The following is a 16,084-nucleotide window of genomic DNA, read 5'->3' as shown; positions in this document are numbered from 1 at the left end:
AGAGATTGAACTTTTTGTTGCCTTCCATCACAGTGAGGAATGTGTGGGTGGGGGGGGTTGTTACTGTGATGGATGTTTATGTTAAAATGTGTTTTGTGTGGTCCCTTGCTTTTATTTGTATGACTGACTTGGCAAATGAAATTCCTCGTATGTTGCAAAACATACTTGGCTAGTAAAGTATTATTGTGATTGTGGATTATGTGCAGACAGATAAGGGCGGTTCTTGGCATTATGTTCCGCACAGGCGACTATGAGCATGGAATATTATGGATGGGACAGGTATGGAGGGATATGGACCAAGCGCAGGCAGGTGGGATTAGTGTAGCTGAGACATGTTGGGCGGTGTGGGCAAGTTGGGCAGAAGGGCCTGTTTCCATACTGTGTCACTCTATTATACTTGCAATGTTGCCCTTGTCATGAGCTTTTGTACAAATAACTATTCTTTCCGCAAAAATCTCATCAAATTATATTTCTGAAATTTGCCTCATTTAGGATAAAAAAGACTATAAAACCCCGGATGCCTGGATGTGACAGTCTCACTGCAAGATCACGAGGGAGAGGCCACGACTTTCATTCTGCTGTGAGTCCAAAGAACACTGAGTCAACTGAACTGTGAGTCTGCAGTTTATGTGCTTTATGTGGTTATGTGCTTTATGTGAATAACCCTATGTGCTTGCAATAAATGATTTGTTAGCCAGTAATGTGCTTGCAATGAATGATGATTTGTTAACCCTTAATGTGCTTGCAATAAATGATTTGTTAGCCAGCAATGTGCTTGCAATGAATGATGCTTTGTTAACCCTTTATGTACTTGCAATAAATGATTTGTTAGCCCTTAATGACAATGCCATGAGTTGTTTGGCCTGCTGCGCTGCCTGTGCTTGAAACTGCAATGCTTTATTAGGTCCGACTGTGTTTGGAAGGAATAAATGCTTTATCAGGTCTGACTGTGTTTGGAAGGAATAAATGCTTTATTATGTTCGACTGTGTTTGGAAGGAATAAATGCTTTATTATGTCCGACTGTGTTTGGAAGGAATAAATGCTTTATTATGTCCAACTGTGTTTGAAACAAATAAATGCTTTTTTATGTCCTACTGTGTTTGGAAGGAATAAATGCTTTATTAGACCCGACTGTGTTGACTCCAAAGGTCCCGCTCATTTCGTGACTTCCGCTTAGTGGACAGATCGCGCTGATTGGGTAATTTCCGGTGAGTGCAGAGGTCACGCTGATTGTGGAAGTGCCGTTGACTGCGGAAGCCCCACAGTGCAGAGGTGGTGCTCAGCCGTGTGAGTATGCAAGAAAGTTTACTGCTGTGTGTGTGTGTGTGTATGTGTGGGTGTGTATGTGTGTGAGTGTATATGTGTGTGAGTGTGTGCGAGTGCATATGTGTATCTGAGTGTGTGTATGTCTGTGAGTGTATGTGTGTGTGTGAGTATATGTGTGTGTGTGAATATGTGTGTGTGTGTGTGTGTGTGAATGTATGTGTGTGTGTCTATGTGTGTGAGAGTGTATGTGTGTGTGAGGAGGAGCGTGTGTATGTGTGTGTGAACTTGCTGATCTGCACTCCGCTTGAAATGCTGTGAAATTCGATTTGCTGGCCTGCACTCCACTTGAAGTGCTGTGAGATTGGATGTGTTGCCCGCCCTCTTCATGAAGTGCTGTGAGATTGGATGTGTTGCCCACCCTCTGCTTGAAGTGCTGTGAGATTGGATTTGCTGCCCACCCTCTGTTTGAAGTGCTATGAGATTGGATTTGCTGCCCGCCCTCTGCTTGAAGTGCTGTGAGATTGGATTTGCTGCCAGCCCTCTTCATGAAGTGCTGTGAGATTGGATTTGCTGCCCGCCCTCTGCTTTAAGTGCTGTGAGATTGGATTTGCTGCCCGGCCTGCACTCTACTTGAAGTGCTGTGAGATTGGATTTGCTGCCTGGCCCGCACTCTACTTGAAGTGCTGTGAGATTGGATTTGCTGCCCGGCACGCACTCTGCTTGAAGTGCTGTGAGATTGGATTTACTGCCTGGCCTGCACTCTGCTGTAAGTGCTGGGAGATTGGATTTGCTACCTGGCCTGCACTGAATGATGACTTTTGAGGTAAATTCTCAGATTTTCTTTGTTAAAATTTGACCGCTCAATCTCTCTTTTTTTTAATCAACCAAAAAGAGCCATCAAGAGGCAGTGAGCAGCAGAACACAACAAGAGACATAACAAGAAAGAACTGAACTTAATAAATCTCATCTTTAACATTTAATTGTTTGTTATATTTTAAGTCATTCACATTTTAAACTTTAATAAATCCATTTCCGCTTGCCATGCCTGCGTGTTCTTCATCAAAATGGGAACCTAATAGGCAGGAATGGCTGCGCTGTCAGAGAGCCACTAAGAGTGCATGGGGGGGGGGGGTTGAGGGGAGATGGACTGAATGCGTCGGGGGGGAGGGGAATGGCAAGGAGCAGAGTGGGGGGGGGGGTGAAAGGAGGAGGGGTGACTGAGTGAACTGCTACCCCACCAGCCGTGAGTGACTGGACTGCCAGCCCACCAGCTGTAAGTTACTGAAGTGCCAGCCCACCAGCCATGACTTAGTGAACTGCCAACCCACCAGCCATGACTCACTAAACTGCAAGTCCAAGAATCCATTCAGTCTACAGTGTCCATACTATCCCTCTGAAAACCAGTCCCTTCAGCCCACAACACCCATACTAGCGCTCCAGAGATCCATGCAAGGATCCTCCTTCATTGCTGTGATCCGTAATAATAGATGAAAATGTCTAAAATTGATTCTCCACCCTCTCCCCCTTCTCTCTCATAGAGTCTGTCAGCTGTTTACAGCAGAATTTCTGGCAGTTTCTGAGCTGCCAGCCCGCCAGGCCGAGTTACTGAGCTGCCAGCTTGCCAGGCCTGAGTGACTGAGCTGCCAACCTAACAATCCATTCGGCACACAATGTCCATACAAGCCCTATGGAAACCAGTCCCTTCGGCCCATAACACCCACGCTAGTGCTCCAGAAAGCCCACCTCCCCCCTCCAGTGGCCAGCAAATATTGGAATTGGTGGAGAGGTGGAATATTGTGTTGGGGGACCAGCTCTCCCATGTGAATCTGGAACCCAATGGGTCCCACTTAGTCTAGTGACAATTAAACACATGTCTCTCCTCTTGAAAGTGGCAACACAGGTAGACAAGAGAAGGTGTTTGGCACGCTTGTTTCATCAGACGGCATTGAGTACAGGAGTTGTGACATCATTTAACAGCTGTAGAAAGCACTGGTGAGACCGCATATTGATTATTGTGTGCAGTTATGCTCACCATACAATAAGAAGGATGTGATTAAACTAGAGAGAATGTAGAAATGTTTCACAAGGATCTTGTCGGGACAAGGGGGCCTGAGTTATGAGGAAATACGAGATAGGCCGGGACTGTTTTCCGTGGAGCTAGGGAGGGAATAACCTTATTTAGCGATAATATTATGAGAAACATAGATATGATGAATGGTCACAATCCAGAGGACATAGGTTTGAGGTGAGAGGGGAAAGATTTAAATGGGGCTCGTGGAACAATCTATGGAAAGATAATTGGAATTAACATTTCAGGTCAAACTCTTTCATTGGAATTGGGAAAGATAGATAATTTAATTGTGGGAAAGAATGATAAGACAAAAGGGATACCTGTGACGGAGTAAAATAGCATTATCATAAGAATATCCTAGATTTTGTCCTAGAATTGACAAATTAAGAATTAAAGAATTGTCCTAGATTTTCTGCTCTTTTGATTTTCAACAGCTAACCTATAAGTTAGACCAGTGTTAACGACCACTGTGCCAATTCATCCATCTGTACATCGGATACAGTAACATATGCTATAATGCTGACGATGGGTCTCGACCCGAAACGCGACGTCATCCATTCCTTCTCTCCAGAGATGCTGCCTGTCCCGCTGAGTTACTCCAGCATTTTGTGTGTCTTCGGTGTACACCAGCATCTGCAGTTCCTTCCCACATAATAACACGTTCCTCTGTCCATACGGCTGACGCATTGCAATTTCTACACAAGATACTCCCCGTGGCCGTGCAGCTGAGCTTTGCAATTTCTGCAGAAGATCTTATTATCCCTAACGCAAACAATGTGCATAACGGAAGCAGGACGCAAGAAGGAACCTCCCCCAAGTCGGCGATGTTCAGGCAACTCATACGTCCGTACAGTCCAGAAGCCCACGGGCGTGAGCGTGGTGACAGAGTGCAGGCGGTGAGCTCTGGGAGGTGTAGTCTCGGTGCTGGAGGAGGGGTGCGGGGGGCAGCACTGGTGACCGCGGAGGAGGCGGTCGCGGATCCGGGGAGCGCGGCTCCTTCTCTTGCAGCCGCGGGACGAGACGCGCGGCGCCGGCGGGGCGCGAGCTGCCGGGGGTTTGGAACCCGGTGCCGGCGGGCGGACTGCACAAGATTCTCCCAGCAGCAGGCGCGCGGTACCGCGGCCGCCGCCGCCGCCAGAGTGATGTCGTGGCGCTGCCAGGAAGTCGGGTACAGAGTTCAGCACACAGGGGCTGGTGTGTGAACCATCCTGTGCTTAGGCTGCCATCGTCACAAGAGGGCATAAAATAAACCAGACAGCTGGGGAAAATGAGGCGTGCAGGTTTAGGTAAGACGAGGATATGTTGTTGTTTGTTTAAAAAGATCACCATGTACTTGTTTGTGGGTGATAGTTTGTTTATCAGATGGATAACTCAAGTTAGCTGAAAACTGCAGTCATATTGGTCTGAGCTATTCCCCGTTAACTCGCCGGCAGTACTTAGTCATGCAATTTACGGAAAGAAGCCAAAGGATTCTGAGTAAAGATCAAGGGTCTCGACCCGAAACGTCACCCATTCCTTCTCTCCAGAGATGCTGCCTGGCCTGCTGTGTTACTCCATCACTTTGTGTCTACCAAAGATCTTTGGCGTCTACCTTCGATTTAAACCAGCATCTGCAGTTCTTTCCTACACAAAGATCAATAGCTGTTTGGAGGTACAACTGGTTGCAAGTAATTCCCGAACTGCAGAAATTCCCTCAAATACTTATAGGGAGGTTGACCCGTACTGTTGCCACGCAACGCCTTCTGGAGTACAAGCAGAGAGCGGGTAGGAATCACCCCGTGTTGGGGTCAGGTATGGTGGTGGGGGCCGGTGGGGGGGATGATTCACCCTGATGTTGGGTCCGGGGGTCAGGGGGTGAATCACCCTGGTGTGGGGGTAGGGTGCTGGTGCATCGTGGTCAGTGACTGGGCTGAGGGACCAGACTGTCCCCAACTCTGCTGCAGCTGACGGGGACGTTGCTGGGTTTTTGGCACCCTGTTCCACCCAGCCCCGTGTGTGGGCGCTGCCAACCCACAGCCCGTCACAGTGCAGCCGCACTGGGGGAGACGGGGTGGAGGGCGGCCGTGGCCGGACATCGCTGACCCGAGGGGAGAGTGGGGGCTGTTCCAAGTGATCCGCACCTTTGGCCGCTTCCACCTTGGTGCTCGGGTTCAGACTGGAGGGAGACTCCAGCCCCGGGCGGTCGTGGGTCGGGACTTGCCCTCAATCCGCCAGCACGCTGCTCTTTCGCAAGTCATTGAGCAGCAGTGATTTTGCCGGTTTTCTCTCACGGTTACCCTTATTTCCACAATATTTTACAGCGCAAAAATTGACCATTTTGGTGGTTTCTAACAGGTAAGAACGTACGTGTTTCGTGTGTTACTAGTGTATGCCGGAAGCTGCCTTGTACTCCAGAAGGATTGAGCTACTCCGTGCATCATGCCCTTTGACCTGATGATCTTACGTGCAACTATTTAGCTGTTGATGCTATAAGAACAACGTGTGCCATAAAAATATATATTCAGTTGTTGATAATATACACTGAAATAATTCACGTATCTGTACAAAGTTTTTAATTTAATTCTCTCCTCGTTCTTTATTTACATGATCTTTTGTTGCCCAAGAACTTTTGCCCTAAGACCTATGGGGGGTTGCACGTAAGGTCATCGGGTCAAAGGGTGTGATGCACAGAGCAACTCATTCCTTCTCATTCCAAAGATGTGCAGGTTTGTAGGTTAATTGGCTTCTGTAAATTGCCCCTGGTGTGTAGGATAGAAGTAACAGAGAGGTGATTGCTGGTTGGTGTGGACTTGGTGGGTCAACGGGCCTGTTTCCACACAGTTTCTCAAAACTAAACTGAAATCTTTCTGACTATCTGTTTGCTTTCATTCCCAAAAAATACTAATTTAAATAATTATTTGAACAGTTATGGTTGTCTGCTCCATGTGTCTCCTATATGGCAGTATTTGTTAATGTTTCTTTGTAACACACAAACAGGTTGCTTTGGTGTAAGTTTTGTACAAATACTTACTGTTGTAGTGTCTGAAAATGACCCAACACATTTCACAGAGAGAGGAAAATAGACAACAAATCAAAGAAAACAAGCTATTAGGATGACAACCACTCTATATGAGGTTTAAGGAGGCTTTTAAAAGAGGTGTTGCAGGGAGGAGACTGAAATATGTACTTATTTTAGATGCAATTTGTTTCCGTGCAAATATTTGTAATTCATCTCTCCATAATTAATTTTCTGATTCCCAGGGGAAGGATACGCTGGAGGTGGTTATAATGTTTATGAAGAGGAAAATGATAACTTAACCGAAGGCCTTCGAGAAAAAGTGACTGCATTAAAATCAGTAAGTTCAAATACTTCTGAATAATTTTGTTCCTGTAAACTAATAGTGATTTTGAATCGTGTATTTTAAATTTTTCATTATTTATCTCCTTGCATTCATATTCTTTGGTACTGATTCCATGAATTCCGAATACAGTGTTAATTTTTAAATGGTTGATTTAAACTTAAAATCTACAGAGACACTATATCGTTTTTTTTAAGTTTGATTAATTAAAACTTTCACGCGGTTGCTTATTGAGAATAACACGTCATTTTACTTAACGGTTATATTTACAATTGACTATTGTAAAAAGAGTGGAGCTCTATTATTTCTAAACTACATTTATTATAAACTACACTAAGTGGGACCCGTAGGGTCCCATATTCACATGGGAGGGCTGGTCCCCCAACGCAATATTCCACCTCTACACCAATTCCAATATTGCTGGCCAGTGGGCGACTGGTTACCAGAGGGCTAGTATGGACATTGTGGGCCAAATGGATTCTTGGGCTGGCAGCTCAGTCACTCAGAGCTGGTGGGCTGGCAGCTCAGTCACTCAGGCCTGGTGTGCTGGCAGCTCAGTCACTCAGGCCTGGTGGGCTGGCAGCTCAGAAACTGCCAGAAATTCTGCCCAAAACAGGTGAGAGACTCTGTGAGGGAGAGGGTGGAGAATCAATTTTAGACACTTTTCATCTTTTTCTGCAGATCACAGCAATGAAGGAGGAAAGTCTATCCTGGCCTGGATCTCACAGGGAGCAAATGAAGGGAGGGAGAAAAATACTGGGGTGAGGTTTAATACTTGCAGGGGGAATACTTACTGATGGGCCGAAGGGACTCCTGGGCCGAATGTGCTCTTTAAAAAAAATAAAATCTGAGTGAAATATGTGAAAAGCACTTTTTCTGGACTATTCCTGGCCTGGCACGGGCCTTTTGGGCCAAAATGCTCCTTCTGTGCTAATATGGGCATTTTGGGGAAAGGGGACTGGTTTCTCAGATAATAGGGGCCTGTGGGCCAAAATTAGTGGTTTCAGGCAGGCCAAACAACTCATTTTATTTCCAATTGCATGGCAGTTTCAAGCACAGGGGAGGCCGAATAGCACATTGCATTTTCATTTCACTTCCATTGCCATTGCAGTTTCAAGCACAGGGCAGGCCAAGCCAAACAGCTGATTGCATTTTCACTTCATTTCCATTGCCACTGCACTTTGGGTGGGAGATTGCAACCTTCACGTGTTCCGCCCTGTTTCGACGAATGCAATCAACCTGGTGTGCACAATCAAATAAAACAAGTTGTCCTACAACTTTAGGCTGTGCACGCCATACGCAAGAAGAAGAAGCCACTGCACTTTCAAGCACAGGGCAGGCTCAAGCCAAACAGCTGATTGCATTTTCACTTCATTTCCATTGCCATTATCAGGGCTCTCGCTTAACTTTTTTTCCCTGTTGCCAGCCGGGCAACCATGGCAGCTTTTTAGGTTGCCAAATGACAGTTTAGGTGGTCATTTAAGACGGCTTACATGACGCGTGCGATAATGTGCTCGGACGAAGTGCGTAGTTACCAGTCAGAATTATACTCAATGAAGCATTCACATATTATTTCTGCTTCAAATAAAGTCACAAACTAAACATTCACCAATCAAGACATATATCCCACAATGACATGCAGCGAAATTATAAGACAGTATCTCAACTCTTTTTACACATTGCAATTAATGCAATTTCTATTAGGTCTTTCCACTTCCAAACAAAAATGTGGTTGAATTATTCAGCGTATGATCAACCTGTGTCAATAAATCCTGGACCATGGTAACATATATGCGTACGTATAGTTGTGAATGTTGCTCATTAAATAACAGTACTGATATTCCATATTAAGAGCATTGATTTGCCGTTAAAATGAATTCTGTAATAACGTGTCAACGGTAGCCGTGACAATCGAACACTGCGGTTTTAATGTTTCACGTGTTCACAATATAATGAATTATTAAAACAAATAATAACATTGGGAATTAAAACACATTTGATTGCATTCCGTTATCAAACATAGTCAATGTTTGCTCTGAAGGCATTTCCAGGACAATAGGGTCAGGGAGGGGGGTGTGTGTGAATCAGTGCGGGGTGGGTAGATGGCGGGGGGGGGGGGGGATTAGAAGGCAGTCAGTGCAGAATGGATGGATTGAGGAAAATGAATTAGTACGTGTTGGTTGGAGGAGGAAAAATTGTGAGGGGAGAGCACGGGGATGTCAGTGGTGTTGAATGGGGGGTTCAGTACGGGATGGATGGGGGTAGACAAAAGTGCTGGAGAAACTCAGCGGGTGAGGCAGCATCTATGGAGCGAAGGAAATAGGCAAAGTTTCGGGTCGAGACCCTTCAGACTGTTCCCCCCATTCTTCTTGAATGGGAGGATCAGTACAGGATGGATGGGGGGGAGAGATCAGCGCAGGATGAATGGGGGGGGGGATCAGTACAGTGTGGATCAGAGGTCTGTGCAGGATGAATGGAGAATCACTACAGGATGAATGAGGGGAAGGTGCAGGGTAAATGGAGGGTGGGTCAGTACGGGATGAATGCATGGATTAGTACAGGATGGATGGGGGCTCAGTACAGGATGGTTGGAAGAGAAGTGCAGGATGGATGGGAAAGGGGTAAGTACAGGGTGAATTGGGGAACCAGTGTAGGATGGATGGGAGCGGGGGGGTTGCAGGAGAATTAATGCGAGGTGGATAGGGTGATCAGCGCAGGATGAATAGATTGGGGGGGGGGGAGATGGGGAAGGAAGCACAGGGGATGTCAGTGAGAACTGAATAGAGGCGGAAATGGGGATCAGTGCTGGATGTAGAGGAGGGGTCCCAGGATAAGGGGAGGGGGTGGAGGGGGCGTGAGAGAGAAAGAGAAGGGGGGCGAGGTGGGGAGGAAGGAAGGTCAGCGCTCCTCGGACAACATCGCCCCGCTGCCTTGGCCGTTGGGAACTCCTCGCCACCGCCTCCCTCCTCCGCCAGCCAACAGCAAGGTGCGGGGCCGAGCGATGCAGCTCAAAGATCCCATAGCTATAGGATCTATGGTGCAGCTGCTTCAGAAGTGTCGCAGCGAATGACGGGTCCCGCACAGCGACCGCGACAGCGGCTCCATCCCCTCCTCCTGCTTGCAAATCCGCTAACGGCGCACTTTCAAACCAAACCCTCCCGCACGCCGAGGCCTCCTCCTCCCTTCCTCCCTCCCTGCTCCTGGCCTCGGTGTGCGGGAGGGTTTGTTTTGAAAGTGCGCCGTTAGCGGCAAAGATCCTATAGCGGATTTGCAAGCAGCGGCCCTTATCACGGGGGGCGGGAGGAGGAGGAGATGGAGCCGCTGTCGGTGTTCGGGGCCCGTCATTCGCTGCGACCATTCGTCACTCCGCACCTAGTATCTTTCCCACGCAATACAGCCGTCACCGCCGACACAAAACGTCGCATTCCTTTTCTCCAGAGATGCTGCCTGACCCGCGGAGTTACTCCAGTTTTTTGTGTCTATCTTCGGTACAAACCAGTATCTGGTTGCCAACCCGGGCAAAATGACTCTGTGTTTAGTTGCCCGGCGGCACTTTGAGTGGTCTGTGGCACCCGGGCAACCGTTAATTTCGAGCCCTGCATTATACTTTCAAGCACAGGGCAGGCTCAAGTCAAACAACTCATTGCACTTTCACTTCATTTCCATTGCCATTGCAGTTTCAAGCACAGGGCAGGCCAAATAACTAATTTCATTTTCATTAAGGGCTAACAAATCATTTATTCAAGTACATTGCATACTCACAGTGTTCTGTAGTTTCCCAGCTCAGACAGAGAGTTGTGACCTCTCCCTTATCATCTTGCAGACAGGCTGAGCCACGCCCACACTTCCATGTTTTATAGTTCCTCCCCCCTCCCACCGGAAGGGGTGTGGCCTTCATGGCGGTGATTGACAGGAGAGAGAATCTCAAGATTTTTAAAACACTAATAAGTCTTTTATTTTTCATCGATGGGAAAAATCTTCGGGGCCTGCGCAGCGGAGGAGGACTGAGTAAGATGGCCAAAAAAATCACAGCCATATGTGGTAGCGTTTTTTTCTAAAATCAAAGCACAATGCAAACAGGAAGTGGTCTAGATGAGAGTTTTAATTATATAGATGCTAAATTAATTTCATCCAATTATTCAGTAATTAGTAAATCACTCAATAACTAATAATTTGAAGCAAGGATTCTCTTTCTTTTTGTAAAGAAAAATCTGATTTTTGTAGTTTATTGAATTGTGCTTGCTGATTCTTGTTTGAAAATAGATTTTTACAAAATTGGGTAAAATTTCCTGTGGGATGCACAACATAATTAGTTTAAATACAGGGCACTTATGACTTTGCAGTAAAACGTGAACAAAGTGTATTGAATTGGTTTAACCTCCGTAGAATGCCCTCCAGTATGTTTTTTTTTGTATTTTTCATGCTCAAAATGTATCTAGAGGTTGACATTATGTACAGCCTCTGTTGCAACTCTAACTACACCATGACTGCAATAATTGTTTTATTTTTATATTAAATCGCATACACATTCCTATAACTGTACATCATTATTATTGTGCATAATAATTGCACATATAACAGTGCATAATAATTAATGCATGAATAATTATTTGAAACAAGAGATTTAATGCAAATAATTGAACAATTCCAATGCATGTGTACTTATCTGTTTGGATATTTTTAAGGTAGAGATAGATAAATTCTTGATTAGTACAGGTGTCAGAGGTTATGGGGAGATGGCAGGAGAATGGGGTTAAGAGGGAGAGATAGATCAGCCATGATTGAATGGCGGAGTAGACTTGGTGGGCCGTATGGTCTAATTCGACTCTTATTCCTGTGACCTTTGCTCTATACCTTTTGGAAATACTTACTGGCCTCTGGGTACAGAGATGGAAATAGAATTAAAACACAAAAAGAACAGTTAAAGAAGCCAAAATTGGATTGCATGAAGAATGCATTGAACTGACTTTGCAAGTGAAGAGAGTTTAATGTAATGTAGTGTGTAATCATTAGGTCCAGCAGAAAGTTATCCAAGGCTTTTCATTCTCTTTGATCAGGAGGACCAACTGTGAGAAGGCAGAAAAAACAGTCATTTGGCCTAGCAGCTAAACACTTGATTAGCAGGCACCCATTGACAATAAAGCCAATTTAATTTTCCCCAAATGTCCATCATTTTCTCCTCGATTCTATGGCTCACTTAAACCACCAAGAAGAATTGTCCGATTACCCTATCCACCTATAAATCTTTGGGATGTGAGAGGAAACTGCCGTAAAGGCAGAACACACAATCAGCACCAGAGATCAGGATTGAACCCAGATCACTGGAGCTGTGAGGCATCAGCTGTATTGGCTGTGCCACTATGTCATGAAAATTTCCAGCAACATTTTGCTGTGCTGCTAGGTAGACACCAGAAATGTGCTATTAAATGAAAATGTGATCATCATAATTTATAGCACACCTATTGGAATTTAGAAATATGAAATGACACATCCGAGGACAAATAAACATTTCGTATTTTGTTATATCTCCCCCTACTGACAGCTTTCCATTGATATTGGAACTGAAGTGAAGTACCACAACAAAGTGCTGGATGAAATGGTACGTGTCAAGTACACTCTCAATCAGATATCAGTAAAAATGTATTGTCTGCATGCAACATTCAAAGTGCTGGAGAAACCAAGCAGATCAGGCAGCATCCATGAGGGAAAATGGACAGCCGGTGTTTTGTGTCGAGACCCTATTTGAAGTATGTGTCGTTGATGCATAGTTCATTTTCTAATTTCAGCAGTTTGGGTTTAAGCATTTTGATATAATGGAATTTTAATGAGCATGAATCAGCTACAATATCACAAATACTTTATTATGTCAGTAAGGGGATTGTACTGGAAATTATTTATCCCACTGATTCTTTATGTTGGTCAAGATTTGTCACTTCCTGACTTTGCAGTCATTGCAAAAAAATAAGCAAGTAAGTATTCAACCAAATATAAAGCCCCTGTCCCATGATGCGAGTTTACCCAAGATCTCTCCCGAGTTTAAAAAAATAAATCAAACTCGTGGTAAGTATGTAGCGGGTACGTCGGAGCTCGTGGATGCCTCGTAGCAGCTCGTAATGTTAACGGCAGGTATTCGGGAAACGCGGAAACTCGTGAAGTTTTTTCAACAGCGTGAAAAATTTTCACGAGTGAAAAAATACACGAGTCTGATTTTTTTTTAACTCGGGAGAGCTCTTGGGTAAACTCGCATCGTGGGACAGGGGCTTAAGTGTGCAGCTAGAAGGTGGACATAATGGTAAAGCCCTTTGTTGCTTCAGTAGTTAATGTCTGCAAAACTAATGTGTCCAAATAATGAGGAATGCTTGAAAGGTAGCTTGAATTGTGTTGGTATATATGAAAGCTAATAAATTATGAGAGGAATTGAATAAAATATGTTTGCAGTAAAATGATTTTGTACAAGGATTCATAGGCTCTTGAAACAGATCCATGATGATCACGGCTGAATGATGGTGGCTGATGAAGGATCCCGTCCTAAAATGTTATCAACCCTATTTCTTCAGCGATGCTGCCTGACCTACTGAGTTACTCCAGCACTTTGTGTCTATCTTCATTAAAAAACCCAGCATGTCCAGTTCTTTTCTCCACAATGATGTTCATCAGTTTGTTACTTGATGTAAATAACTATTGAAGTATGGTAATTTTTCAAACCTTTGTTTTTAGATTTGAACTTTGATTTTACATTAATCATTCAGCACCTAGTAGTGTTAAAGGTTATATAATCCATTGTATACTTTGGAGGTGTATTTTCAGCTATGTATCCATACTCTTCACAGGATTCAGGATTTGAATCTACAGGTGGTCTGCTGGGAGCAACCATGGGTCGACTCAAACATTTATCTCGTGGGAACCAAACAAAAGTCTTGTGTTACATGATGCTTTTTGCACTTTTTGTCTTTTTTGTTCTTTATTGGATTATTAAACTAAGGTGAAATAAATTATCCTATTCCAGTATCTGGATCTAAATTATTACACATTACTGTATAGGCCCTTCTCTATAAGATAATTGATGTGATTATGTTGTAGACTATTTCTTAACATTACATTCACATTGTAGACTGTTGTTTCATTTTTTTCAATGTTTGTTTATCAGAACGTTCCATGTTTATAAAATGAGAAATGTCAGTAGTAGTCATCTTCTGAAATAATCCCTTGGGGTCATAGATAACTTTGCTTCCACAATGGCTCTGTGGGTTCAAAGGTGATCAATGAATCACGTGAGGTATGCAATTTTTGTCACAATAATAGCATGACATTTATGATTACTTTTGCTAGTTATGGGACTATTATGGAAAAAATAAATAGCACCTTTTTGTAAAATGTACCATTGATAACTCTTTGTGCTTAACTTGTGCCAATTGGATTTGAGCATTTTATGGTGGTGCAGCACATTAATGAGCTGCTCAGTAGCAGAGCAAGGGATAGACCCTTTCTCTGATGCTGCATGTTATTTTTCACTCGCATTGCCAACTTATTTTGTAATTTGGAATAAGAAGGAAAATCAGGTAATGCTAAGTTATTCCGTGACATTCCGTGCTATATTTTATTACTTTCGCTTGAATAACCTTGAATCTTTACACAAAAGATTCTATTAAATTACTTTTCACAATAGTCGATGATTTTTAACAGTGTCTTAATAAATTTCAGTTGACGTCTGCATCCCAAAGCAGACGAAAAGCAAGATTGTCTCCCAAGCTGATTTAAGGCACATTCAGAAGAGAGTGCACCACTAATGGGGTTGCCTGGTTATTGCAAATCCAATATGATGCAAAGGCCTTTTTTTGATTAAAAATATGAACGTATTCCTCAAAACAACTTTATTGTACGCTAATATTGTTTACATGTTCTTTGTAAGATACAGTGCTTGTTTCATGAGATGCTTGGAAATTCAAAAATAATTGTGGAAAGCCATGGGTATGGAGTGGGCAAAGATGGCAGGTGAAGTTGGCTTCATTTCTGTACACAGAAGTGAAAGGGTGATGCAGAGGAACTCAAGGAGAATGGGTAAATATGAAACAAAACAAAAAGATTTATCCGAAGATATTTTGAAGAAGGGCCTCGACCCGAAACGTCACCTATTCTTTTTCTCTAGAGATGCTGTCTGACCCACTGAGTTACTCCAGGTTATTGTGTCTATCTTTTTGTTGAGGATGTTTCCTTGAATCATTTCAGTTGCAGTTGGCTGAGCAGTTTTAACTAATTTTACAGTAGTGATTTTAAAGGAAGGTTGATTTCCTATCTTGCTGGTGTTTTGTTTAACTCTTGTTTACTTCAACTGTTCATCAGTTACGTGTAAAATAGTTGGATCAGCATTTGCGGCAACCAGTTCTTTGGTACAGTTTATCCCTTCATGTTTTTATTGGAACCTATGTAATTGCTTTTGAAACAAAAATCCATCTTATAAATGATTTTAAAATTCCTGGCATTGCAAAATGCTGGAATTGGTCAAAAGGCCAATTTCAATCCTGGTTTGCCTAACCTTTTATATATTATGTTAAGTCAATGTGAGAAGGATTCATCTGGTTCCTGGTGAGGACTGGCTACACTAGAATATTGCAAATAATTTAACATCAGTGAACGCTTGCCCTGATTTATGACTGTTGTGGTAACCACTTTTTCTCAAGTTATGCTTTCAGAATCTTTTCTCAAAGAAAGCTAATTATACATGTCTAAAATGGTGGTCCTTGGTTGTGACAACAAATAAATAAATAAATAAATAGAAGATCCATACATTGGATGCAATTATTATTTGTATTCAAATGTACACCAAAATACTTTACAATTAAATTTTTTGAATTTTCTTTTACTTGTCATAGTTTATTTCTACTGATTGTGGACAGTATTTTCAGTTGAACATATATTAATGGCAAGATAATGTTTTTGAATATCCCTATAAATAGAGGAATGGTGGGGATATGATCCAGTTGTAAACCTCCAAATGCTTTCCTGTTCATGAGCAAAGTACTATCCAAATGTGGTTTTATTTGCACCATTTGCATTTTTAAACATTTTAATTATTTGTGGTTGCAAACGTCTTTTGAAAGTTATGTAGTCCCAAGTTATTTGCAGGAAGAAAGTGACATCAAGCAGGAGTTGAGAAAAAGTTATGGGAAGCAACTAAAGAGGTCAGAGAAAAGGCATTGTTGTATTTAGAAGCGCAAAGCGCTATATCAATCTATAACCATAACAAGATCCTTGGCACACAACTGTATTAGAGGGAGATTAAGAACAAGCTATCCACAGCACCATTTCAAATAAATTATAGTCATCGAGTGATATAGTGTAGAAACAGGCACGGCCAACATGTCCCAGCTACACGAGTCCCACCTAGCTGGGTTTGCTCTATATATCCCT

At 43.3% G+C, this 16,084-nt stretch overlaps 1 protein-coding gene across 1 annotated transcript; it reads left to right on the top strand.

The window, feature by feature from the left end:
• Window positions 1-4,197: 4,197 nt before the first annotated feature.
• Window positions 4,198-15,531, top strand: bet1 (Bet1 golgi vesicular membrane trafficking protein). Its single transcript, XM_033042608.1, has 4 exons — window positions 4,198-4,624; window positions 6,579-6,673; window positions 12,219-12,275; window positions 13,507-15,531. The coding sequence occupies exons 1-4, from the start codon at window positions 4,606-4,608 to the stop codon at window positions 13,660-13,662; spliced, it is 327 nt and encodes a 108-aa protein (XP_032898499.1). The 5' UTR covers window positions 4,198-4,605; the 3' UTR covers window positions 13,663-15,531.
• Window positions 15,532-16,084: the final 553 nt, after the last annotated feature.

This window comes from Amblyraja radiata, chromosome 2 (genome assembly GCF_010909765.2).
Source record: "Amblyraja radiata isolate CabotCenter1 chromosome 2, sAmbRad1.1.pri, whole genome shotgun sequence".
NCBI lineage: Eukaryota > Metazoa > Chordata > Chondrichthyes > Rajiformes > Rajidae > Amblyraja > Amblyraja radiata.
This window is presented reverse-complemented; position numbering and strand designations above follow the sequence as displayed.

Excerpts from the sequence above, each read along its gene's own strand:
- bet1 (XM_033042608.1), top strand. Across the intron at positions 6,674-12,218 it reads AAGTGACTGCATTAAAATCA|CTTTCCATTGATATTGGAAC; the intron begins GTAAGTTCAAAT and ends CCCTACTGACAG. Across the intron at positions 12,276-13,506 it reads ACAAAGTGCTGGATGAAATG|GATTCAGGATTTGAATCTAC; the intron begins GTACGTGTCAAG and ends TACTCTTCACAG.